General features: G+C 49.7%; 1 protein-coding gene and 1 long non-coding RNA gene across 21 annotated transcripts in view; one reads left to right on the top strand and one right to left on the bottom strand.

The window, feature by feature from the left end:
- Window positions 1-25,950, top strand: part of LOC135262786 (uncharacterized) — a 656,092-nt gene that overhangs the window by 234,412 nt on the left and 395,730 nt on the right. The gene's annotated exons all lie outside the window — the stretch shown is intronic.
- Window positions 1-25,950, bottom strand: part of LOC135262780 (RNA-binding protein Musashi homolog 2) — a 246,435-nt gene that overhangs the window by 49,579 nt on the left and 170,906 nt on the right. For all 20 annotated transcript variants that reach the window (XM_064350001.1, XM_064349999.1, XM_064350000.1 and 17 more), the window contains exons 9-10: window positions 12,855-12,969; window positions 5,112-5,186 (exon numbers count right to left, since the gene is read on the bottom strand). In XM_064350001.1, coding sequence (XP_064206071.1) covers window positions 5,112-5,186; window positions 12,855-12,969 — 190 coding nt within the window. The remainder of the gene's footprint in view (window positions 1-5,111; window positions 5,187-12,854; window positions 12,970-25,950) is intronic.

Here is a 25,950-nt window from a genome sequence, read left to right on the forward strand (position 1 = left end):
CTGCTGGCTGATACCACAAAAAAAAACCAAAAAACAAACACAAAAACAATCAAACGCCCAGCATCCACTCTCCACTCATCACAGAATCAGGCCTGATTGAGCAGACAGACAGCTTTTTCAAACCCGCGTGCGTGTCCGCACGCATCAGCCATCGTCCCCGGGCCCCGGCGCACGCTGGAAGGCTTTTGCCTCCGCACGCCTACCGGGTTAATAAGCAGGCTTTTCAATTAGTAACAATTTCGCTGAAGAGTGGGAAGAGGTGGCACAGCTGCTGAAGGGCTCTCTCTCTCTCTCTTTCCCTCTCCCTCTCTCTCTCCCTCTCTCTCTCTCTCGCCTACTCACCTGGACTGCAGGTCAATTAGTCCCAACGGTCAGTCCCTCGGACCCCGCCCCCCCTCCCCTCCATGCCCCGCCCATATGGGGGGGGGGACAACCGCCCAGTTCGCTCACAGACGCCGCCTCTCCCCCCACCGTGCGGCTCCAGCTGGTCGCGGGTCTAATTAAAGCTCACGCCGCGGGAACCTCGAACCCCCGATCGTACCCTTTTTTCCCCGAGACGGGGGAGCCTCCGAACCACGGGCCTCCGCTTTGGGAACGCGCCGACCGCGGGTCGGCCGACGCCCCGCCCGCCGGACCCCGTGCCCGTCACCGAAGGCGGCCGACGGGACCGCGCTCTACAAAATGCCCAAATAAAAGAGGGGCGAAGTTCTGGATCTTGCCGAGGGAAATTATTATTATTATTTTTTTACTTTCACCGGCTACGAGAACAGCCGACCAGCCGACATCAAAACCGTTTCTGAGTCCGCGACCTTGAAGTGGTACATCTTTATGTATGTATGCATGCGGGCGGGCGCGTGCGGCGTACAACACACATCAAAGCGGGCCGCGTCAAAAACACCCGCTGCCGGTGAACGGGGGATGAAGAAGAAGAAGAAAAAAAAAAAACACAAAAAAGAAAAAGGCATTCTCCTCTTCTGAAAGGAGGAAATACGCAACCGTGAAGAACCGAGCGGCTCTGCCAACTTCGCCCCGCCGCACACTCCTTCCAGATGGCTGATTTCCATAATGGCGGAACACTTCCGCTCGGAATATAAATAAAACCGCAGGCGGAGGGACGCAGTCTGAGCGTTTTAACCGTGATCTGACCGGCAGTCTGTGTTTTAACCGAGGTCTGACCGACAGTTTGTGTGTTTTAACCGAGGTCTGACCGACAGTTTGTGTGTTTTAACCGAGGTCTGACCGACAGTTTGTGTGTTTTAACCAAGGTCTGACCGACAGTTTGTGTGTTTTAACCAAGGTCTGACCGACAGTTTGTGTTTTAACCGTGTCTCTGGTCAGCAGTTTGTGTGTTTTAACCGTGGTCTATAGGGGGCAGTTTGTGTGTTTTAACCGTGGTCTATAGGGGGCAGTTTGTGTGGTTTAACCGTGTCTCTAGGGGGCAGTGTGTGTGGTTTAACTGTGTCTCTAGGGGGCAGTGTGTGTGGTTTAACTGTGTCTCTAGGGGGCAGTTTGTGTGGTTTAACCGTGTCTCTAGGGGGCAGTGTGTGTGGTTTAACCGTGTCTCTAGGGGGCAGTGTGTGTGGTTTAACCGTGTCTCTAGGGGGCAGTTTGTGTGGTTTAACCGTGTCTCTAGGGGGCAGTTTGTGTGGTTTAACCGTGTCTCTAGGGGGCAGTTTGTGTGGTTTAACCGTGTCTCTAGGGGGCAGTTTGTGTGGTTTAACCGTGTCTCTAGGGGGCAGTGTGTGTGGTTTAACCGTGTCTCTAGGGGGCAGTTTGTGTGGTTTAACCGTGTCTCTAGGGGGCAGTTTGTGTGGTTTAACCGTGTCTCTAGGGGGCAGTTTGTGTGGTTTAACCGTGTCTCTAGCCGATGGGGGCTCGGTCCGTCAGATGACCCCGACCCGCACGTCACCCCCCCTCTGCATAGAGCCGAATCCACTCCTGTGGCCGCGGGGGCCGTGGGGCCCGATGGGGCCGGGGGGTTCTGCTCCCCGGGGGTTCCCGTGGAAACGCTTCGCTCCTGATTTACGGCTCTCCCAACGCCAGTTTCCGCCACATAAACGTGACGGAGGGCACAGTGCTGAGAGCGGGAGCGGGGGGCGGGGCGGGGTGGGGCGGGGGGTGACAGGGGCGGGGCGGGGCGGGGCATGGCAGGGGCACAGGCCCCTGAGCACCACCGTTTACCAGGACTGGAGCTACACTACCATAGCTCATATACTGTGCATGTGTGTGTGTGCATGTTTGTGTGAGAGTGTGTGTGTGTGTGCGCGTGTGTGTGTGCGTGTGCAAGCATGCATGTGTGCGTGTATGTGTGTGTTTGTGTGTGTGTGTGTGTGTGTGTGCATGTGTGTGTGTATGTATGTATGTGTGTGTGTGCATGTGTGTGTGTGTGAGTGCATGTGTGTGTGTATGTATGTATGTGTGTGTGTGCATGTGTGTGTATGTGAGTGAGTGCGTGTGCGTGTGTACAGCTGCATTTATGTGAGGGAAGCCAGGACGTGGCGCTAATGCTTCTCCAGCTCAGTCTGTTTCAGTGCTGGGTCTGTGTGTCTGATCTCGGCCTTGTAGGCAAAACACAGGAGGGTTTCTGAGTTTAAAAAAAACTGGTGTTACACAGTGGAGCCGAGACAGGGCAGGTAGAGAGACTCTCCTGCAAACACCTCGTTCAATACTCATATCAATACTCATATCAACACCCATATGAAAACTCATTTCAAAACTCACAGCAGCAGACTCTGCACAACGCAGACTCTGCAATCAGGAGCATCACACTAATTCTTCCCAACCTCATTGCATACTGCGAATATTCGGACAGACACAAAAAGGCGTCCGACAGCCACACGCAGGCACGGAAGGCGCGCGCACACGCGTGCGTACAGTCTTTTTATTTTTACATTCGGGTTGCCCGGGTGGATTACAGCCCGCACACTTCAACGAAGAACGAAAAAAAGAAAAAGAAAAGAAAAGAAAAGATTGCTCGTCTCCTTCCACCGGAGTCAATTTGGGACCTCTGGAGCAGCGGAGATTACGGCAAATCCCCCGGAAGCTACGAGCGGAGGGGCAAACGCCTTTCCCACCCCGTGCGTTCCACACCAAGGTCACCGGCGGTATCGGAGCGGGGTGGGGGGGGGGAGGAATACATCGAGGGGGCCGCCCGCGCGGGAGAGAGGATCGTTTTTAGAAGGAGAAGCCGCTGGATGATTGACTCGCCAGGGAGAAGAGAAGCTAACCGCGCCGCCGCGGCGGTTCTTCCGCGGACGCCCAGGAGGAGACGGCCCGCGCGAGCGTCGCCAAACGGAACCCGCTCTCGGGGTGCCCCTCATCCGAGGGGCGTAGCGCCGTACGGAAACACACACCTTTACCTGACGCAGTACCCACTTAAAAAATTTTTTTTTTTATGGCACTCGAGCTTTTGTCCTGAGGCATCAAGCGATATTATTTTCGGTCAGGCCTGCTTGATGACACTCATTCAGGGGTCCTAATGGAAATATAATAGCCATTTAAAAGGTAAAGACGCTGGAGGAAAATCCAGGATTGAGGGCAGTGTGGATATGGTAGTGTGTGTGTGTGCACGTGTGTGTGTGTGCATGTGTATGCATGTGTGTGCGTGTGTCTGTGTGTGTGTGTATACGTATAGCATGCACTCATTCACCTTAAAATAAAAGAGCAGGAGGGATTTTACCCGTCCTATTTGGCACCGTGCGCATGAAGGGGGTAAGCCAGCGATGACGCTCTCCAATTCTCTCCTTTGAGCTTAGTCACACCACTGGCTTCTGCAGAGCCCGCCAATTTACACTCCTTCATTATCCCCCACATCCCGCTGATTTATATATTTATTTCCGTAATATTCAATTTGACTGTTGCCATGCGCGCCATCTCAATTCCGTATGCATATGCGCGAACATTAAAAAACGCTTTGCGCTGGGAAAAAAAAAAACCCAAAAGTGCAAACTGACGATGTGTTTGTTTAAGCAGCAGATCCGCGCGCTAATGGCTACATCCAACAGCCGCCATCCACTGCTTGAGTGGACATCTTGATCACGTCAGGATTATTTGGAAAGGGGGGGGGGGGGGGAGTGGTCTTGACACACGACTCCCTGCCTGACTCCCTTATCTACTAATTAGAGGCTGCTCTAATTATAACGGTGCTACCAATAAATTATTAAAGCAGTCATAACCTATGCTTGCCATTTTCATACAAAAAAAGAAGAAAAACTGACTTCAATATGAAACCCATGAAGTACTTCAGCCTCTTCCTTATCTGTGCCAGCACTGACGTCCGTACAGCAAACAGAGTCCGCATAAATGCTCACAAATGTTTTCAAATGCTTGCATACAGCATCGGATCGACAATAAGCCCAAAGTACACCATCACTGCATACCCATCCATCAGCCCTAATTCTGAAAAATGCAAATTTGACATTCGTACAGTGTTTGACTCAGTACATTTTAAGCAGTATTCTCCCGCAACAGCATTATTCGCTAACGCAGCGGTAACCAACCCTGTTCCTGGAGATCTACCGTCCTGTAGGTTTTCATTTCAACCCTAACAAAGCACACCCCATTCAGCAGATAACAATCTGCGCTGAGCTGCTAATTAGTGGAATCAGGTGTGACGAATTAGGGTTGGAGTGAAAACCTACAGGACGGTAGATCTCCAGGAACAGGGTTGGTTACCACTGGGGCTAACGTAACGGAAATGTGGGCACTGAAGGGGGAAGGAGGACCCTGTCTCTTCCTGGGTCAGATTCACAGTAAATATCTACCAGGTTCTGCCGTTTCTTTTCAAGCCACAAAGCACGAGGACTCTGCAGCAGCCATCGGGAAGCAGCAAGCGGTGCAGGGGGCTGAGGAAGGGGCTGTTTTTCTCTCTGGAAGGCTATGACCTCATGCGCGCCACCCCCAATTCCCTCCCTGCTGCTGCCTAACCCCCCCCCCCCCCCCCGCCGCCTCCCTCCGTGCTCCCTCCCTTCCCCCGCACCCAGAGGCCCCAGGTGCGCTGGACAGGGGGAGCGGGGGCGTGAGCGCAGAGCGGAGAGTCTGTCAGCTGGCCAGGGAGGCCATTTTCCTCGCCCGCCCGCCCGCGGCAAACAACTTAACAAGATGGAACTTACCGGGGAACTGGTAGCTGTAGCTCGGGGCGAATCCAGTGTAGCCACGGCCGTACGTCGCAACGATGTTCGGGTAACCTTGAGGGGGGGAGGGGGGGGAGGAGAGGAAAGGGGGGAAGAGAAGTGAGACGGGGGCTGAGGAGAGCTCCCCGGGCCTTTTTTCGGCAGGCCCGGCAGCCGCTCCCCAGCTGTGCTGCAGATTGGAGATTAGAGTGTCCCGCGCGTTCCCGCGAGGGGCGGGGCTGCGCTCTCCAGCCCCCTAGGACCACAGCCTCACTCCGCGCTCGTGACGGCAGGCCTGTCTGGACCCGCTGTTTTACCGCCGTTCGGTCAATAACCGCCAAGTTTTTCTTTTTTTTTCTGTTTTTGCTCTTTTTTGTTTTTTTTTCCCCGAGCCCAGGCTAATCAGTCATGAAGGACACAGCGCCGTGAACGATTACTGAATTAAATGGCTCCTGCTTGTGAGCACAACGCTGTGAGAATGATACAATACCACACAAACTCCAACCAGCCAACAGCACGCCAAATCAGATCATAAAACATCTCATAATTCACTAATATGGAGGGAAAACTATTTTCAGCTGTAAACGATAAACCCAAAGATTTGAAATGTCTGAAAATGGAAGCATGTTATTTGAAAGTTTATCCGTTCACCTTTGCGGACAAGGAAACTTGTAATTATGAAAAGTTACATTTTTAAAAACCAAAAAGCCTTTTTCACTACGTCAGCCACTCTGTGATTGGTCAAGCACATCGTGGACAGCAATCAGCCTTTCTGTGATTGGTCGGTAATGTTCTCCAGAGTGGGACACAGCCCAGCCCAAGTGTGTTTGAGCCTGAAGTGAAGAGAGGCCAAGTTAGCATCCCTTTTCTGTTACCACATTTTATTTGCACAAGCCTAAAAGTTCATCACCAGGACAGCCTTCAAAAAGCAGCACCACCATTTAATATCGGACGGAGTGTAGCACAGTGGGTAAGGAACTGGGCTTGTAAACAAAAGGTCGCAGGTTCGATTCCCGGGTAGGACACTGCCGTTGTACCCTTGAGCAAGGTACTTAACCGAAATTGCTTCAGTATATATCCAGCTGTATAAAAAAAAAATTTTAAAAAAATGCTATGTAAAAAGTTGTGTAAGTCGCTCTGGATAAGAGCGTCTGCTAAATGCCTGTAATGTAATATCAGTGAAGGTATTAAGTGTGTGTGTGTGTGGGTGTTTTAAGTATGCACAGAGAGAGCTCCTGCACTTCCTGACAACATACTACGAGCAGGAGCCTCAGTTTAAGTACACTTCAGTGAGCCAAGGGCTGCTCTGTGACAAAACAGCTCAGCTTTACCTCACGGTCATAATTTAACATGTACCTGAGAGGAACCTGAACGTTATTTTTAATGCTATCTGATAAAAGTCAACAGGTACAACTTTTTCAACCCCAGGGAACGCGTTTAAGTTGGCCACACTGTGCAAGCCACATAACGGCTGGACATAAATACTTGTTATATCCCTCCGAACACTTTCACAGGTTTCTATTTTCTCACGGAAGGTCCCACAGGAGCCACTTCAGGTAAGTGGATTATCATGCGCTTGGCTCCACACTGCAGTATAGTTGTTCAAGTCTGTTCAATCTGGCAACCATGCTACAGGTGTGGCTCACTGACATAACTAAGCTTCTGGTTACCTACTGGTGCAATCTGTAGAGAATATACAGTGAGCTCCATGATATTTGGGACAAAGACATACTGTATTTTATTTATTTATTTATTTAGCCATTTTGTCATTGGTTGGACATGTATGGCTGTCACAGGTACTGGCTCACTTCACTGATGATGTAACTGCTGACAGCACCAGTAGAATGAATTCTGAAGTGTACAGAAGACTCTTATCTACTAAGAATCTACCAAATTCCTCCAAACTCATTGGACAGCGCTTCATCCTACAGCAAGACAATGATCCCAAACATACTGCTAAAGCAACAACAGGAGTTATTCAAAGCCAAGAATTTGAGTCCTTGACTTTCCTTCACCTGAACAGAACAGAGGTGAACATGCATTTCCTATGATGAAGAGAAAACATAAGCAACTATCCCCCAAAACGAGCAGGAGCTGAAGATGGCTGCAGTACAGGCCTGGCAGAACATCACCAGAAAAGATACTCAGCATCTGGTGATGTATCTGAGTCACAGACAAAGTACAAAACATGACTACTTTCTTTTACATAACATTAACATGTCCCAAACATTATGGTGCCCTGAAATGGGGGGACTATGCATGAAAAGTGCTTTAATTTCGATATGGTGCAACCAAAGTGTACAAAAACACCCTTAAATAAAAGCCGAAAATGCATACTTTAACCACATTAGATTGGATTACAAATGAAAGTAAGAGTAAAAGCACAGAGCAGAAGAAATATGTTTTCGTCCCAAACAATATGGAGCTTGCTGTATATTCTGGACTATGCAGAAAGCTTGTATCAATAAAACCCAAGTGATAAAGACTTTCCTTTCTTAAAATGTGCCTTCCTGCTTGGTGGTATTGAGCACAATTCCAACTGCATCTGAAACACTAAAAGTATGTAATGTAATCCACTCATTTAAGCTAGACCCAACAAGATCTACAACCTCATTTGAAAAGTCATCTTTCACCTAATTATACCAGGTTCCCATTTATTATAGATGCTGGATTTCTAATAAATAAGAAACCAAATTAATGAGCTTTGCAGATAGAGTTCACAGTACTGTCCTTAATATAACTGTCAGAAGAGGGGGGGTGGGGTGGGGGCGGGGGAGGTGGGGGTGGTGTGTGGTGGTCCCTGTTCAGCTTGGCTGGGAGTGGATCAGAACTCTGAAACCAGTCTCCGCTGTTCCAATTTCCAGTTGAGACCTGAAACGTTATTCTGGGGTAATAAATGGCAGCTCACAGTTTGCTGCCCATGAGGAACTTCAATTTAAATTCTTAAAACCCTGAATGGCTGCCTTTTTTGCTTCCAGATACAAAGCGGCGTCGGAGAGGGAGTCAGCTCTCAATTTCTGAGCGACCGGACCGTTCGCTGAGCCGCCCATAACTTAAGGATTCTTTCCATTTCACTTTCCACCCGTCACAAAAAAAGTTAACAAAGCGCCCTTAATAAAGCAGCACTGCGTAGGCCTGTTCGGTCAGGAAGACTAGCTAAAATGTCCAGGCGAGTTTGCTTTCACGTGAACTCGGAATCCCCGCGCTACATGACAGGCAGCAAACGCTGAACAGATTGTGCAAACAGAGAAGCTTTGCAGGCCTACGTATATTTCCCAGAGGGCGTGTCTCGCTGAAGCACTGGTCCTTTGTAAAGTATAAATGCACCCCACAGTGCGGAATCAAATCCTAAAAGCGCACCAACAGCCATACGTAATTAGCGAAAGCACTGCTAATTATATGCATCTTTTTTCTTGCCCTGAAAAAACCATTGTGTGTTCGTTTTATTTTGTTTTGGAGTTGACACCAAACATCCTCACCCAGCTCTACGCAGTCAACGTTTCGTAACTCAACAACTAATGTTCGTTCCAACTGCCATGTGACTATTCCAGGGCTCTATTCATGTAAATGGGGAAAAAAGGAACAGTTTTTTGCTGCTTCAAAGCAGATACAGGTTTTTTTTTTTGCACAGCATTGGTGAGGTGTGCGGCGTGTGTGTGTGTGAGGCATGTGTGTGTGTGTGTGTGTGTGTGTGTGCGTGCGTACATCAGGATATGGACCACCGGTGACAGCATCCTTTTAACAGACAAATCACTCATTTCCTCTGCACGCCACCACCTGATACCATCCGAGAGAGAAGATGTTATAAATTTTAAGATAAGATATCGATATCGCTCTGCAGCGCACTGATACAGCCTACAGTGATAATGACTACTGGAGGCTATGCAATTATCAATATAGCCCAAGGATCACTGCTCACCACATCTACCCCAGTGCGCGTGTGTGTGTGTGTGTGTGTGTGTGTGTGTGTGTGTGACAGACACTGCAGACATCAGGTAAAAAAGGTTTCCCAGCAGCCTTTGAAAAGAGCTTTCTTTTCCCCGACAGGGCTCAGCGCTTTGCGAATGTTTACAGATGTATTATATAAACATTACGTAAAACCCTCCGTATTTCATTTAATTGTACGTGCATGCCCCCATAAAGGATGTATTTACAACCTGCGTGCGTTTCACACGAGAATTCATTCAGATCTATTCAGATGTGTCAGGGTCTTCCACACCTTAAGTACCAAAGTAACAAAATGTACTTAACACAATGCTTACTGAACACTAACGCGTGATCTCACAGGTATGCATCAACAGAAAAGTCATGTGATTTCAGTTTGCGGTGAGGTGTTCTGAGTGACCGCGTCCACCAGCGACAGAGCAGAAAGTACTGCCTGCCGTAACTTTGCGTATTTGCTGTTTTCTCCACGCCAAGGAAATAAACGAAAGATTCTGGTGATAAATACACACAATTTAGGGTTTTCCAGCCAAATACAAAAGGCTGACCACAAATAGGCTGTGGTTTGGTTGTGTGGTCACTGAGAATGGACCGCACCTCTGGCGATACCGAAGGACCATATAGTCTGCAGCCGTGTGCCTTAGTGATATCCACTGATCTCTCTCGATCTCATTACATTACATTACAGGCATTTAGCAGACGCTCTTATCCAGAGCGACTTACACAACTTTTACATAGCATTTTACATCGTATCCATTTATACAGCCGGATATATACTGAAGCTCAAGGGTACAACGGCAGTGTCCTTACCCGGGAATCGAACCTGCGACCTTTCGGTTACAAGCCCAGTTCCTTACCCACTGTGCTACATCTCTACATCTCACACACATGCAACACACCAAACACCAAACCGATATCAGCAGTGAAGCTTTCTCCCCATAAGTATTTAATGTGGTCTCGGCATTTTGGCTGTGCGCTACCACATCAGGTACGACTAAAGAAAACAAGGCAAAGATACCCGATACACCGCATGGCGGTGGTTATTCTTATGATGCTTAAAATGACAGATTAGAAATATTGTGCAGCCCTAACACATACACACACACACGCACGCGCGCACGCGCGCACGCACGCACGCACACACACACACACACACACACACACACACACACACACACACACACATGCACACGCACACACACACACTTCACAGCTCCTCACTCTCATCTGCATGCAATACACGCACACAAACTCAGAACCCACCACACACAAACAATCTTGTATTTTACAGACCCCGTCCAACAACACCAACTGCCATTTCAGCCCATCTACAGACTTATCACCACGCACAGGACACCCTAAACCCTAACGACGTGTTCTACGGTTCGCAATCGGGGCCTTTGCCGCACGTGCCTGCAGTCGACAAACCCCCGTGGCAGGTTTCGCACAGGAACAATACTCCATCCCAAAATCTGTAATCAAACGACGACTGAAGACTCACCTCTTCAGGCTGCACCTCTCCCCATCCCTCCCTACCCCCCTGTAAATGACTGTAAGCTTAGGGTTGTAACTAGGCAGCTGTTTCGTAGGTGACTTAGGTGCATTAACTGTCTTAACTACTGCTTGTATTTTTTCCATAGACTGCATTGTTGCCGTTCTCGTTGTTTAGTGTTAATCAGTTTAACCTTCAGGGTCCAAGTTGAACTATGCGGTTGTTCCCTGCACTTGGACCGGTACTTCTCTCTAGGGGTTTCGTCATACTTGTTCCTGGTTATGGTTATACACTTTGTTGTACGTCGCTCTGGATAAGAGCGTCTGCCAAATGCCTGTAATATAATGTAATGTAATGTAATCCCCTACTTCCAAAAAACACAATACCCGATTCTCCGGGCGAGCCAGCAGGAAACCTGAACATTCTGAAGCGGGGGGGGGCACGGGGGTCCTCTTTGCTCGAAGGGTGCAGCCAGCGGTAACGGGCGCTGCGATTCGGGCGGGTTAAGTCCCGCGGAGGGGAAACCGGCGCACCGACCGAAAAGGCAGGGGGTACGACGGCAGGGGGGGGGGGAGCGGAGGAAAGCAGGAGAGGAAACTCATTAAAGTCCCCGATGTTCCTCCTCTCCGTCCTGCCGCCTCCCCCGGCATCTCGGTAAACGCGGCCTGTCACTTTATCTGGCCCGGTGACGGCTCCTGCGCCCCCTTATTTGCGTTATTAATATGCATGCTAATGTACCTATTTTATGGCTCAACGGTTCCGATTCACTTTAAAATCAATTACCCATCTGGTACACCCGTATTTCGCGCAGGCTTAAATGTGTATTAATTTCGGCAAACATACATGCGGCGTAACACAGAGATAAATGGCGCGATTAGGCCCGGTAAACAATGGGACGGAGCGCGGGTTTTAATGAGATCTGGCACGTAAGGAATTACGGTTCCTTAAATAATGAGCCTTGATTTTGTTTTATGCAAATTGCGGAAAGGAATGTTTCGCCGTCCTGCTTTTTCCAATTTCATTTAGATAAGAGCGTCTCTAAATAACCCCGCGGTTAATATTCTCGCCCTACCCCGGCACTCGTTCTCCCCCCCCCCGCCGTCGCCGTCCTGTTTACTCGACGGGGCCGCGATGCTGATCCGTAATAGATTCAGAAAAAGTTGCACAGCCGACGTCAAAAGTTGAAGCTAACACGGCTCGCGTTACCTGTCAAGGTGGGTAGCAGCGGTAATGCTACTGTTTACAAAAACTATTACTATAACGTTTTAAAAATGCAAAAAAGACAACTTTTCTTATTTTTTTTTTGGGGGCCTCGGACCTGGAGCCCCACAGGCCCCCCGTGTCCCATTACTCCACACTCCTGAGGTCAGGGCTGATGAAATCATAAATTCACATTATAACATTACTTCAATTTTCCTCTTCATTTAGCCCGGTAATGCGCCGCCCTGCTCGGGTGGATCTGGGACCGGGGAGCCGGCGCTCCGGAAAGAGGGGGGGCTGGCCGGAATACCAATGCCATTTTTCACGCGGGCGTCGCGGCGAGAGAGAGAGGGAGAAGCTTCATCAAGCCGAATTAAAGACGGGGCGACCTATCCCGCGGCTTCCATTAGCCGCCATTCTGGGGTTCCGCGCTCGCCGTCAAAAGATTTATTTGCTTCGGTTACTTTGGGCCGACGATCAATCGCTCGGTAATTATCTCTTGTCACTAAAGCAAGGGTGACGATCATCTCTGGGTGTGTGTGGGGTAGGGGAGGGGGTGTGGGGTAGGGGAGGGGTTGGGGGGGGGTTGGGCTCTTTGCAGTCTGCCTTGCATGTCTTTTTTCCCGTCAGATCTGCACAGAAGGCTCTAGAATGTTCTGCGGCGTTGACTGAAGCCCGGATCACACGGGCAGGGCCTCATTCAGTCCCGCTCTGCAGCGGGAAGGAAGGTTTCGAGACGGAGACCGGCTCCCTCCCTCCCTCCCTCAGTGCCAGCTCCACTAGTGTCATTACATTACATTACAGGCATTTGGCAGACGCTCTTATCCAGAGCGACGTACATCGAAGTGTGTACAACCGTAACCAGGAACAGGTGTGTTGAAAACCCCAGAGGGGAAGCACAGTTCCAAGTGCAGGGAAGGAGCGACCGCGTAGTTTAACTTGGACCCTGTTAATCTGGTTCGACACAAAACAAAAGCAGAAACAAAGCAGCCTACGCAAATAATACAAGCAATAAAAGGGTCAGCTCTCTCCCTTTTGGAGGAATCCCTGCCGTGAGCGAGGTGTGCGGTTGAGGTGTGCGGTTGAGGTGCGGGACGACGTGCACTTACTGAGCATGCCCATCCCCAGCATGAAGGCGTCCATGGTGTAGGGGAGTCCCCGGGCGCGCCCCCGCGTCCCAGGCGGGAACATCACCTCCTTCGGCTGGGCCTTCTTACATTCTACCTGCGGGGACAGCGGAGCGACGGCAGCGTGAGTCACCGGCCTTCCCACGCCAGTCTGCGCATTTTGGTTTTAAATGTGCTTTATAAATAAACTGACTTGACTCGACTTCATACGTAGCATTTCTTTTTCTTTTTTTTTTTAATAAAATATTTTTTGGGGCTTTTTCAGCTTTATTGGACAGAACAGTGTAGAGAAACAGGAAGAACTTGGAGGAGAAAGAGAGAGAGAGGGAGAGACATGCGACAAAGGTCAGCGGTCGGATTCGAACCGCCGACGTCGTGGCTCGCATTGAGCGTGTGGATAGCGCTCCACGGGCCGCGCCACTAGAGGCCCCCGCCCGCCCCCCATTAGAATGCTCGGCTTCTACCTTTTTTTTTTGGGTTCAGTGCCAGCTATCTATTTGATCTGCGCGAGCCTTCGGGTTTCAGACAGCTTCCTGAAAGTTTTTTTCTCTCTTCCTCTGCATGCTGGTCTGGTCCACATCATGGAACCCATCCCCCCCCCCCCCCCAGCGCTTTCATTCCCCTGTCTGCTGCTGTGGTATCACGCGTTCACCACCACCCCTGCCCTGCCCCCCCCACCCCCCATCCATTCGCCTCGACTGACAATTCAACGGCTTGCACGATGCATCCCTGAGCGGATTTCCACACGCCAGCCAAATCTGACAGGAGAGAACACAAACAGTCAAATCCTGATAACCCCCGCCCCTCTCCCCCCCCACCCCACCCCCCCCCGACCCAAACCCCCTCTCAGCCCCTCGCTGCGCCGTTCGCTGTTCACATCACATTATGCATCTCCAAACATTTGTATATGCGCGCAGTTATGAAGGTTGTGTGTACCGATAAAGCAGGAAATAAATAAGGAGAGAGCGGGGGGGGGGGGAGGGGGGGCGCACCCCTGAGAGGGCCTACACGCGTGCCGCACCTCCCCCAAAATCTGGCCCATTCCACAGGAGCAGCTGTGGTAAACAGAGCAGGTCTGACTGGAAGGGAGATGAGAACCCGAAATAACATTCCACGCTGACAGACAGATCGGGGGTGGGGGGGTTTGGGGGGGTGCGGCTTTCGCCTGCAGGGCCGAGGGAAGTCATCTACAACGGCGGTGGTGCGCGGACGGCATGTTCTCCCCCTTCTCACTCACCCCCCTCTCCCCCCCCAGCATCCTTGCGAAACGCCGTGTGAAATATACAGGAGGGGGGGCGTCTGACAGGACGGGCCCGTCGGCGTGTCCGTCCCGGCGCCGTTTGCCGGTCCGGCGGATCTGTCTGCCAGGCCGAGCCGCCCCGCCGCGGGCCTGTCCGTCCGCGCGTGTCACTGCCTCCCGGCCCCCCCGCCCGCGTCCACCCCCCCCGCCGTTAACCAGCCTCCCGCCGTTCCCGTGCCAACCAGCGGCGAGCCAACCAGCGGCCCGGCTCCGGGCCGGCGGGCCCGTTTACACACGGCCCGGCTCCGCAAACAGCGCTGAATCATAAAAGGACGACGGCGAATCGTTTCAGAGACGTCCGCACACAGCGTTAGGACCTCACTGAGCCAGAGAGCTTACCAACACAGACTTGAAAAGGAACCAGGACTACAATCGCAGACACATTTCTAAATAGCTTGTTAACTACAGTAAATACATCGTTCTAGCACGGCACGGACACTAAAAATCGATAAACATTATATCTGTATTTTCCTCCCGGCCTCTAAGCGAGACCTTTCCTGCCACTGTTAAAGAACGCTAACCGTCATTGGCTGTGAGCAAGTTAGAATGTAAATATCGCAGCACCGTCATTGGCTGTGAGCAAGTTAGAATGTAAATACCGCAGCACCGTCATTGGCTGTGAGCAAGTTAGAATGTAAATACCGCAGCACCGTCATTGGCTGTGAGCAAGTTAGAATGTAAATACTGCAGCACCGTCATTGGCTGTGTGCATTAGATGTAATACGCAGCACCGTCATTGGCTGTGAGCAAGTTAGAATGTAAATGCCGCAGCACCGTCATTGGCTGTGAGCGAGTTAGAATGTAAATACCGCAGCACCGTCATTGGCTGTGAGCGAGTTAGAATGTAAATACCACAATCACAGGAGGTTAGGAAAAATAAACATTGGAAAAGAAGTGGGGAATCGCCCAGGTGCAGAACAGGACAGGTTTCAGATGAATCGACAGCACGCTTCTCTAACGTACGCTTTTAAGACTGCTCAGTACCAAGAACCTCCAGCGCAATTTCTGTCAGCGCTGATAAAGGCAAATGAGACCAAAGGAAGAACATCGCCCCTCTTCAGTAGCCTGCATTTATACTAGAATAGTTTAACAATTGCTGGAGCTTATATTTTTCCAAATGACTTTAAAATAAGAAAAACCAAAAGACACAGAACCAGCTCATGGAAATTGTCTGAAACAGCAGTATTGAACTTGAATTTCAAGTAATAATGATGATGATGATAAGAATAAAACAGTCTTATGCAGTACTGTCAGAGGATTTTGATTGCACATTGGGGCAGTATTCCCACAGCATACCTTCCACAAAAATGTTAAAAACAGGTCAATACAAACTATTGGCTCATCTTGAGTTATCTTTGAAGCTTGTCATAAACTGATACCAATCAAGATTTGAAATAGTCTCGCTACTCTAAATAACTTTGAAACCTACTTTTAAACGACAACTCTGGTCATTGCAGACCAGTGAAAATGGATGCTCGTTCTCTTTTGATTGCTGTGAGACCAATACAACCAAATGTAGCTCACAAGTTTTCCCATAACAACATAAACTTCAGACGTGTCACAATTAAAAACCCAATTTCTATGCCCAATCTCTGCAATAACTATCATAGCCACAAGTGCGCAGCAATCTCAAAGCCAAGTGTTAGCCATACAAGTTAGCCAGCATATGAAGTAAATATTGCAATCCTGAGTTAGAACTAAATACCTCTGCTACACATTTTGAGCAAAATATTTTCCTTGTGAAATTAGCGATGGTAAAACAGAATGAGATCCAGCTAAATGGGCTTGGATTAGACGGACGTCTTCTGCTGATCGTGAGTAAATACAAGGATTTAGTGTTGCAGGCTCCGTTATCTTAGCTTACTTAAGATAAGAGCCAGTTTTATTAGCATTCTGTTTTCGGGCTTCTCTGGCCTAAGAAAATATCCTCCGACACGACAGCTATATCATTCCCCCTTCACCTTGACTCCCAAGTTGTCACAACATGGATGACATTATTGAAAGTGTAGCCTATATATTGAAGGTGCTTAATTACCAAGGACAACAGTAGGTCTGACTCAAAATAAATGCTATGAGTTATTACATTGAATGGCAGTTTATTTATATTACTGTTTTTCGCCACTGTATTGATTACTGTAACCCAGCAAGCCATGGAATGTTCAAAATACACAACTAATACCACCTAACTGTTTTTTAGTCACTGTGAACAACCAGGCCAATCTTTTTTTTTACCCTGTTCAGGGACTCCAGACCTTTTTATCACCTCAAGGGGTGCTGCTTGTTCATTTATTTTATTCATTTTTAAAAAATGTATTTAACAGGGACCACGTATAATAAAACAACTTCAAGCTTGAAATCCGATACACTATACAGAGATACAGCAGCTAATTTCCATCCCCAGTCCTTGAAGGCCAGGTGCACAAAAGTATATTTAACCACTCTAAGTACTCCAAATATATCCACAGCATCACACAAATAAATCTGTAATTTTACAAAAGTTTCAAGTTTAAATGGTGTATTCATTAACCAAATACGTATCATAAATGTTCCACCCACAGACACTGAATTTTGGTAGGAAATCAGTCCCATTCTGAAGCATTTGAACTTTATGTTTTACCCATCATTATCTTACATGTAGGCTTAAAAATAAATACATGTTTCAAATAAAAATTACTGTGCTAATAATAATAATATTTCTAATACAAGACAAATAATTATACTGGTGGGGACTAAGGTCAATTATAATTTCAATTTCATGTGCTTTTTCTACTGAAAGCCAAAAGAATTCGTAGAAATAACCTTCAACTGAGTGCGTACAGAAGTGCAGCCTACGCTTGGTCTTCATACGCTTATTCAGAGAAAGTTTATTTTTAACAGGTATGGACATACTGAGGTAACATAAGGAGCAGGCATTCACATAATGACCCTAAAGGAGCGTAACTGCTCGCGAGAGTGATCTCACCAAGGAGCTCAGATTTACTGCTTACAAGAGCCAGGGATCTTTTATCTTTTTGAGTTTACCTTTTTCAAAGCCTTGAGTGCTATATGCTGCGCTCTTTCCAGACAAGAGTCTATCCGATTCACAGTCCAGGGAGTTGACTGAGCTTTTGACAGCCATGACTGTGCCCCTGATACTGGCTCTACTTAACCTAAGGAACTTATTAAAACTCAATGTTAAGTATTTTCTAAAGAAGCACTGCATTGTTAACGGTTTCTAAGGCCTTTAAAGATGTCCATCCCAGCAGCGTTGCCAACGTTCCCCTCATTCAGTGAAACACAAAAGAAGTGCATCTGTAGAATATGACTTTTTAAACCCTGAGTGATGTCTGACGGATCAGGATTAATATTAATATAGCGTCTGGGAGCCCAACCCCAATGTCATGATGAAAATCCACAGAATGGAATGGTTCCTTTTAAAATGTTTTTACATACGCACAGAATGCATTTATAACGCTTTAAAGTTCTTAATGGTACATTTTACGCTCCGACATATTATGAAATATTCACAGTATCACCCAATCGCAACATCAATTATTTAACGCCACATAATCATATATTTCCCCTTTTTTATTTCTGAGAGAGGTACTCTCAACAGGCTCAAAGACAGCCATCAATGTGAGCAACAGGGAGATGATTGATGGGTCTCATGAAGACGACACTATAAATATATGCTCAGGCAGTTCTACAAAGTTAACAGAGAGGAGAAGCAGGGTGTGACATCCGCACCAAAACTGCGTTCAGACATAATTATTTTTCAGGTGAAATGTGAAGTTCTGTTAAAATATCGCACTCACTCAGTCTTTTTATGGATCTTATTTCATAAATTGTGTTCAAGACGTTTTGGGTCAATAACGTGGGAAGGGCTTAATAATATTAATAATAATAATAATACTTTTAATTTGTAATGCACTTTTCATTAGAAATAAATCTCAAAGTGCTACAGAGTAAAAAAAAAAAATAGGAGCATAAAAAAATGAACATAGGCTTACGTGGGTATGGGTGAAGGCCAGGCAGCAGACCGGTCACACACTGGACCCTTACTGTCACCCCCAAGTTAGCCTGTTTCTGAAGACCCTTGGCTGCAGTGTGAATGCTGCTATACCACAGACAGACCTCTGTGAAACAGTCTGATTGGGCAGCAGTGGCCACTGATCCAGCTGGCTTTCCGCCATTTTGTGGTTCGGTTAAGAGGGCCGTGCCATCATGTGACCCACACTTTCAGCCACATGCATCACACTGAGGTTCACGGGCTATAAATTCTAATTCCTAATAAAATGATGCAAGATATTTTCACTGAACGGTATTATAATTACTTTAATAAAGTTACGCTAACAAGCGAACAGCCAGGTAAGACGTTGGCATCGAGGGTGCGGTTAACCTGGCTTAAGTGTCCTGAGCAGAACTAACCACGCTGCGAATGGCCAGTGCGCTTGGTAAAGCGCAAAATCAGTCATTACCATTTAAGCACACTTGTTAATTGAATCACGTTAATAAACGAATTCGTAAACGTCTTTTTTTACACAGATTTGCTTGTTCCATTCACATTTGAGTCCTCTTACATGCACATACTGCTTTTCCCCTGGGACAGATGCTATTTTTACAAGCTGGCTGAATCGTGCTTGCATCACAGCCGACTTTATGCTTTAAATAGGCCGCTCTCGTTTTGTAGCTATATTCCTTATTTGAAGCGAATACCCTATAATCAACCAATGGCGTGTCAGTGGAACACTCGTTCATTCTTCAGATGTTCCGCGGCCCACTACTTCTGCAGTTACGTTCTCCCCTCCCCCTTCTCTTTTTATAAAACGCCGCTGTCTTTTCCCACGTTGCGTTCTTTAACAATAGCGCCCAGACGTGCCCGACTGTCAAATTTCGATAGTGGTTCTGAGAATAAAAATGTGACTCATTCCAGTTTAATCTTCGCACTTTGCGTTAGCGATAGGAAGCTTGACACTCGCTGTACTTTGCTGTTATTTCCAGTTTCAAGCCAGCTCGGGTTGACCCACCAGTCTGGAACTCCCTGGATTGTTTCTCTGAGGTCCTTCAGTACCGATCGCGAATGTGAATAATGCCCCTGTTCATTCATAAATACATACTGTTTTACCCTTTTTTTGTACTGAAAGCAATTATTAAACAAATGTAAAAAAATGTTCATCTTTGCCAGCCTTACTCATCTCGACTGTAGAAATCCCCATCGTGCTACAATAAGACGATAGCAACCGGACAAACCGCCCTGGGCGTGTCGAAAGTGTCCCTGAGCAAGACACCTAACCCCTAATTGCTCCCAATGAGTGGACTGGTATCTTGTTGGCATGTGAGTATGTGTGTGAATGGGTGAATGAGTGGCATCAACTGTAAAGCGCTTTGGATAAAAGCGCTATATAAATGCAGTCCATTTACCAAGACGATGTAAACATTACGAGTAACTAAAGTAGGCCGGAGGCAGCGCTCGACGGTGCCCTTTGACCTCTGACCGCGGGTTCGCCGGGGGGGCCGGGCTGACCGCGCGTGCGGACGCGTAAGAAACGGAAGGCGCTAACGGCCACTGCGGCGTGCCGAGGACGGGGCTGACAGCCGTGACCGTGCCCGGCTCCCACCGCCAGGCAATTAGAGCCACCGAGGAAGGACGGGCAGATTACAGCGGCCAATCAGAGCGCTTAGCAACGTCCGGCCCCCGCCGATGACCTTAGCTCCGCACCGCAGCCGCCACCGCCGCCGCCGCCACCGCAGCTAAATTCATTTTTCTCTTGTTGATGTTGCTCTTTTTCTCCACCCCGCCCTCCTTCCCCCCTTTCCCTCCCTCCCTCCCCCCCTTTCCCTCCCTCCCCCCCACTCCTCCTCCTACTTTGCGCACTCTCTCTTTTTCCTACCTACCAAGACAACAATTTCCTGGATGCTATCATCTTTCAATTATAGATATGGGAGGTTAAATAGCTGCGGCAGGGGGAGGGTCACATGAGCAGGGGGCTCTGTGTCTGCAGCGGGGGGGTGGGGTGGGGTGTGGGGGGGGGGATTATTCCCCGTTCACAGCCCGGGACCGAGCGCACAGCACACCGCTGCCCCCCCGCCCCCCCGCCCGGCCGAGCTCCGGCCCGTTTGGGAGACGACCCAGAACCCGCCCGCACTCCACCGGCACAGGAGAGCAACACGGCGGGGCTAACTCCTTATGCTAGCACTTCCACATTCAGTCCATGTGCCTTACAGGAGTTATTATTAATAATAATAATAATAATAATAATAATAAACTTTGTTTGTATAGCACTTTTCAAAAACAAAGTTACAAAGTGCTTTACACACACAAAAAGAAATAAAATAATACAAGATGTGGACGACAGCTTCAGAGCCACATTAATGTAAAACAAAGTATATGAATAAATTAACATGAAAATAGGAGCAGCATGAAAGAGGGCCAAACCGAGGAACAGATACAGATATATGGTTAATAGAATATAGTAAATAACAGGATGTTAAAAAATAAGAGTAGAAAAGGTATTAAGAGGCTAAAACATTAAAAGCAACTTTGTTTAAAAAAAAAAGTGTTTTAAGAAGAGATTTAAGAGTTCAGGGGTGGTTTGGGGGAGGTAGGGGGGTGGGGGGGTACGTGAGCCAGAATGGGTTCCTCCAGGTCACATGATAAAGACTCCGGATGAACCCGCCGCTCGCCCGAGGGGGGCCTGTGATCACAGTGTTTAGGACCCGCCGCAACAATCTCTCCATCGCGCGGTATTACAGCGGCCCTCTCATTACGCGTCAAAATAAAAGCGCGCGACGGAATAACCTTGAAATATGGCCGCCGTCCCGCCAAGCCTGAATACACACACAGGGGGGGCCGCCTGGCGCTCGCCGCCGTCAGTGGGAACTTTTCCCTGCGTACTCCTAACCCGGTGGGCGGGAGGGGGAGGGGGGAGGCAAAAGGGGGCGGAACCGAAATAATGATTTGTTGTTGGGGGGACAAGCAGGCGAGGGCGACGTGTTCTCCCTGGATACAGGGCCCCCACCAACCGCCTCAGTGCTAGCGGGCCGGGCCGAAACCAACATGGCTTCAGTCTCATTCACCTACAAACCCCCCCGAAAATATCAAAATAAAAGATCTAATAAGCTGTTCACCCATACGTCTGGCAAGGGAATCAATATTTAAAAAGGGGATATTCCGTGTTTCATAATGTGAAATTAAAAAAAGGGCCTAAGCATATGAGCCCATTCTCTTTCATCCACTCATTTATTAACTTTTCATCTCTTCTTTCTTCTACGGGGAGTTGAGGACAGACAGGGCGGGGAAGAAGACCCTTCATCGTAAATGTTCCTGTACAGTCTGTTCTAGAACATGTCATCGTCCCTCCCGCAAGACATCAAACCTCATGCTCCATTCAAAGCAAAAAAGAAAAACCCTTGCATTGACAGACAGACAGACAGACAGACAGACACTGAGTCTAATCTCTGAGAAACTACAGGTTTACACCAGCAAGGGCTGCAGGCAGAGCAAGGGGAAATGGCTCATTCGCTTCCAATGACAGTAATTCCACAATGCGTTGCACGAAACGTCCAGACCGCAGAAAGGCAGAGGCAGTGTGTGAATGCAGCCAGTAGAGAAGTAGAAGGGTAAAAGAGAAGTAGAAAAAGAGTAAAAGAGAAGTAGAAACTAATATACATATATAAAAATAAAAACTCTCCTCCTCTCCGTCTGCAGTGTCGCGGGGACCATTTGCAATATGAGAAGGAAGTGAACGGTGAGGATGAGGAAGGGAGGGAGAGGAAGGCTGGTCCCATGGCCTGGACGGGACTGAACAGCAGGCGCGCCTGGTCCTCCTCAGAGGCGTGCGGGTACACGGGAGAGTCCCGTCCCGCTTCTCCTCACGCCAACGCGCGCCCGGGAGGCCCAGCTGAGCCCGACCGCGGCAGCCATCGCCGGCGCGAAGCCTGGAGATGAGATCAGACTGGCCGGCGGACAAGGAGGAGGCGGCGGCTTCGGCTGGCGGGGCGGGGGGGGGGGGGTGGGTCACCAACGCGGGCAGGTGCAGCGGCTCCGTTTGGGTGGGGGTGCAGAATTCGGGGCGCAACGGCTAATCAGCGCCTTTCTAAAAAAGCCGCATCGTCTAAGCGTTCACCGGACTTGACCACGGTTTCTCAGCCGTGAACTACATTTCCCATCTGACCTCATCATCGCAGAACATTTAACAACAGCAAACGGCGTTAAGGGCATTTAAATGGAAAAGCACCGGTGGAGAGGAGGGACCTGCGGAGCCGTCTGAGTGGGGGGGGGGGGGGGGGTGGTACGGCTCCTTGCCGCACTTAAAGTCCACCCCCCCCCCCAGGGGGAACGGACACCAGCATTTCATTACGACAACTAGCATGCCGACATAAATCTGTTCTGCGCGTCAGAGGTCAAACATGACACACAGGGAAAGCTTTGCGATTGATGTAGCTGTAAGTACTACCACTGCAACTGCTACTTGTACAGATATAAAAAAATAAAATAAAATAAAATAAAATAACTGCTCTCCACTGCCTGGAGGCACAGGAACCCTCAGCTTAACAGCAGAGCATAATTCATGGCAGCTTGAATTAAATTACATAGGAGACTTGGGGCCGTGTACATTATTGATACACTTACAGCTATTTCTCCGATGACACAGAAATCTATATTCGGCCAAAAAAAATGCTGTCAGAAGCTATTTACACCTCCAAAACAGAACATCTATTTTACAGCACTGAAGCCAAGCGCTGGAAACCCAATAAAAATCTGAGATTCCAGGCCTTTAGTCATGAGTCTGTCTTCGTTGCAGCACGTGCAGCGAACGCACATGCAAACACGCAGGCGCACACACACACACACATGCAGACACGCACACACACACACACACGTATACGCACACGCACACGTATACGCACACGCACACACACACACACACACACAAACCACACACACACACACAGTCACACACACGCACACACCCACACACACACACACACACACACACATGCGCCCACACACACCCACACACATCCATACACACACACACACACACACACACACCACACCACACACACACACACACACACACACACACACACACACAGCACACACACGCACACACACACACACACACACACACACACACACACGCACACACACACACACACACACACACACGACAACACACACACACACACACACACACACACACACACACACACACACACACACACACACACACACACACACACACACAGCACACACGCCACGCACCACGCACGCACGCACCACCACAACCACGCAACGCACACGCACGCACACACACACACACACACACGCCGGGTGCTCTGTGTGGAAGAGAACAGTGTGCCGCCTCACAGCGCAGCTGAGACCGTAAGATCTGGTTATCTCTCCAGCCCCATTCCAGCTGCATTCGGCACTTTTGGCAAGGTCAATCACACAGGAGATTTTGATCCCAGCTTCTTTCCCCCCCCCCCCGGCCACCCCCCCCCTTCTTTTTTCCCTGAAATGTGAAATATGAGGGAAGCTACTGAATTGTACTCATTCAATATTTTGACATTTTGGGTCACTTTCAAGGATCAATTTGGCTCCATTACCGGCAGGCTGAATAACTGTAATCTTGTCAAATATCACAATTGGCCTCCATCAGCTTAACCTACTGTTAAAACACTCCAGGAGAATGTGCAAATACAGAGGTGCCCAGAGCTGCTTCAGAGCGGAGCGTACCGCGTACCGCGAACCGCGTACCGCCAACGCAAAACCGTCACGGCGCAACCGCGACAAATTACTCCCCCTCGAAATTAAACCGACCCCGCCGAAGGGCCGCGAGGAGCGCCGCCCAAAACGGCCGAACCAGCCCCTCCGTCGTTCGGCCCGCCATTTTTTTTTCGTCCACGCTATTTACGAGTTTAAAACAAAGCGAAAACGCGAATAGATAAGTAAATTAATGAATAAATAAATAAAAGGGGAAATAAGGCAGATCTGCCAGCCCTCTCTCTCCTCACAGCAGTGGATGATGTGGAAATGGCGGCGCAGGCCTGGGGGGGGGCGGGTTTGGGGGGGGGGGGGTAACGACAGTGAGCTGCCGTGCTCACGCATCGCCCCTCGTCATGAGCACCTGCCGACAGGGGGGGCGGGAGGGGGGGGGGGAGCAGGTGCCCTCAGCTGGTCCAAAACTGAGTCCAGACACCCCACCGGCCGTGAGTGGAGGGGGGGGAGGGGGGGGCGACACACTCCTGAATCAACAAAATGTTGGAAGGGGGACAGTACACTTTCGGGGGGGGGGGGGGGGGGGGGTTCAGTTTGCGTGAGATCAGCGATAAGAACGGAAAACGACCTGCTACACGAAATACCGTTAATAATTGCATATAGTTGCAGTAAATTAGCACGATCGACTGGGCACGTGCAACTGATAAATACATTTGAATTATGTAGCTGGTGTATGTTTCTTTAAACACGCACACCTCCCTCCCCTCCATTAGTCACAGGAGCCATTCTGCAAAGCCCAGCTCTCGAGGACCTGCTGACGGTGCATCGCTCCCCACAATGCAACAGTCCTCCCGCCCGTCATTCATAATTCTCCATCATGTTTCGAATATCAGCCCCATTAGCCGCGTGACAGATGTGCGCGCTATTAATAACCCGGGCTCCTTTCGCCTGGGCCTCCAGCGTCAGAAGAACGAAACGCAGATCCGCAGACTGTTTTTTTCTGACCGGACCGCGTTCCGCACGTTCGTCGCTAGGCACCCGGACGGCGGCGTTAGTGTGGGACGCGCTCGCGCTGACCTGCGGCCCGAAGGACTCGCGCTCTATCGGGTCCGTCAGCTTACCGAAGGCGCTGACGAACCTGGACAGATTACAGGCTAATCGGCTGGCGGCTACATCTGTAAAAGAAGCCGTTCCCTCTCACAGGAAAATCTTTTAAAAGGATTTTCACTCGCATGTAAAGTCGCCTTAAATGCACTCGCCACTAGGTGGCAGTACGGAAACAGGGGAGCGTGGAGGGGCAGGAGCTGAGGAGCTCAGGATCACTATTCTTTCTCTTTTTCCCTCCCTCGTTCTTCTCCTATCGGAGGTGATGCACACCCGGCCTGGACAATCAGGAAGGAGCGCGGCGATGAGGAAGCGGTGGGGGGGGGGGGGGGAGAAGGGCAGAGTGTTTTTTTTTTTCCCCCGAAATCAGCCCCCGTGTCTCTGCCTCTCGGGGAAAGGCCCTGCGAGGGGCCTGGCGGCGGCGGCGGTGACGGCGGCGGCGGCTTGGCGTAATCAGGCGGGAAGGGAGGGGGGGGGGGGGGGGTCAGGGGCGTCGAGCTCCTCTGTCATTTCCACCGGCCGCCCGCTGGATGAAATGACTCTGACTCTCTGAGTGGGGGGGGGGGGAGCAGAGGAGAACGAGCTCCCGCCTCTCCAGCCAGCGGCAGGGCGAGCCGCGGCGTCCGCGCGTGTCCCAGCAGCCTTCGGGAGGCCGCCGCAGAGCGCTGCCCGAGACAGGGGGGCGGAGCCTCCACGCTGCCGCCAATCACTGATCAAACGGGGGGCACGCGATTAAAGACACGCGGTCCTCTCCGGGCGGAAAAAGCGCCGCGATTGGTTCTCCTCTGTACTAGCTCCGCCCATTTGTGCATCCAGGAAGCCACGCTCTCTCTCCCGCCGTTAATATTCTGAGCCCGCGGGGGGAGTGCGGGCCAGTTTCCAGCAGCGTGTGGGGCTCCAGGCGTGTGCGGCAGGCGGCTGGTCACCGCGAGGGGGCCGTGGGTGACCGTGAGCGGGCGGAGTGGGCGGGC

Source organism: Anguilla rostrata, chromosome 9 (assembly GCF_018555375.3).
Source record: "Anguilla rostrata isolate EN2019 chromosome 9, ASM1855537v3, whole genome shotgun sequence".
Classification (NCBI taxonomy): Eukaryota; Metazoa; Chordata; class Actinopteri; order Anguilliformes; family Anguillidae; genus Anguilla; species Anguilla rostrata.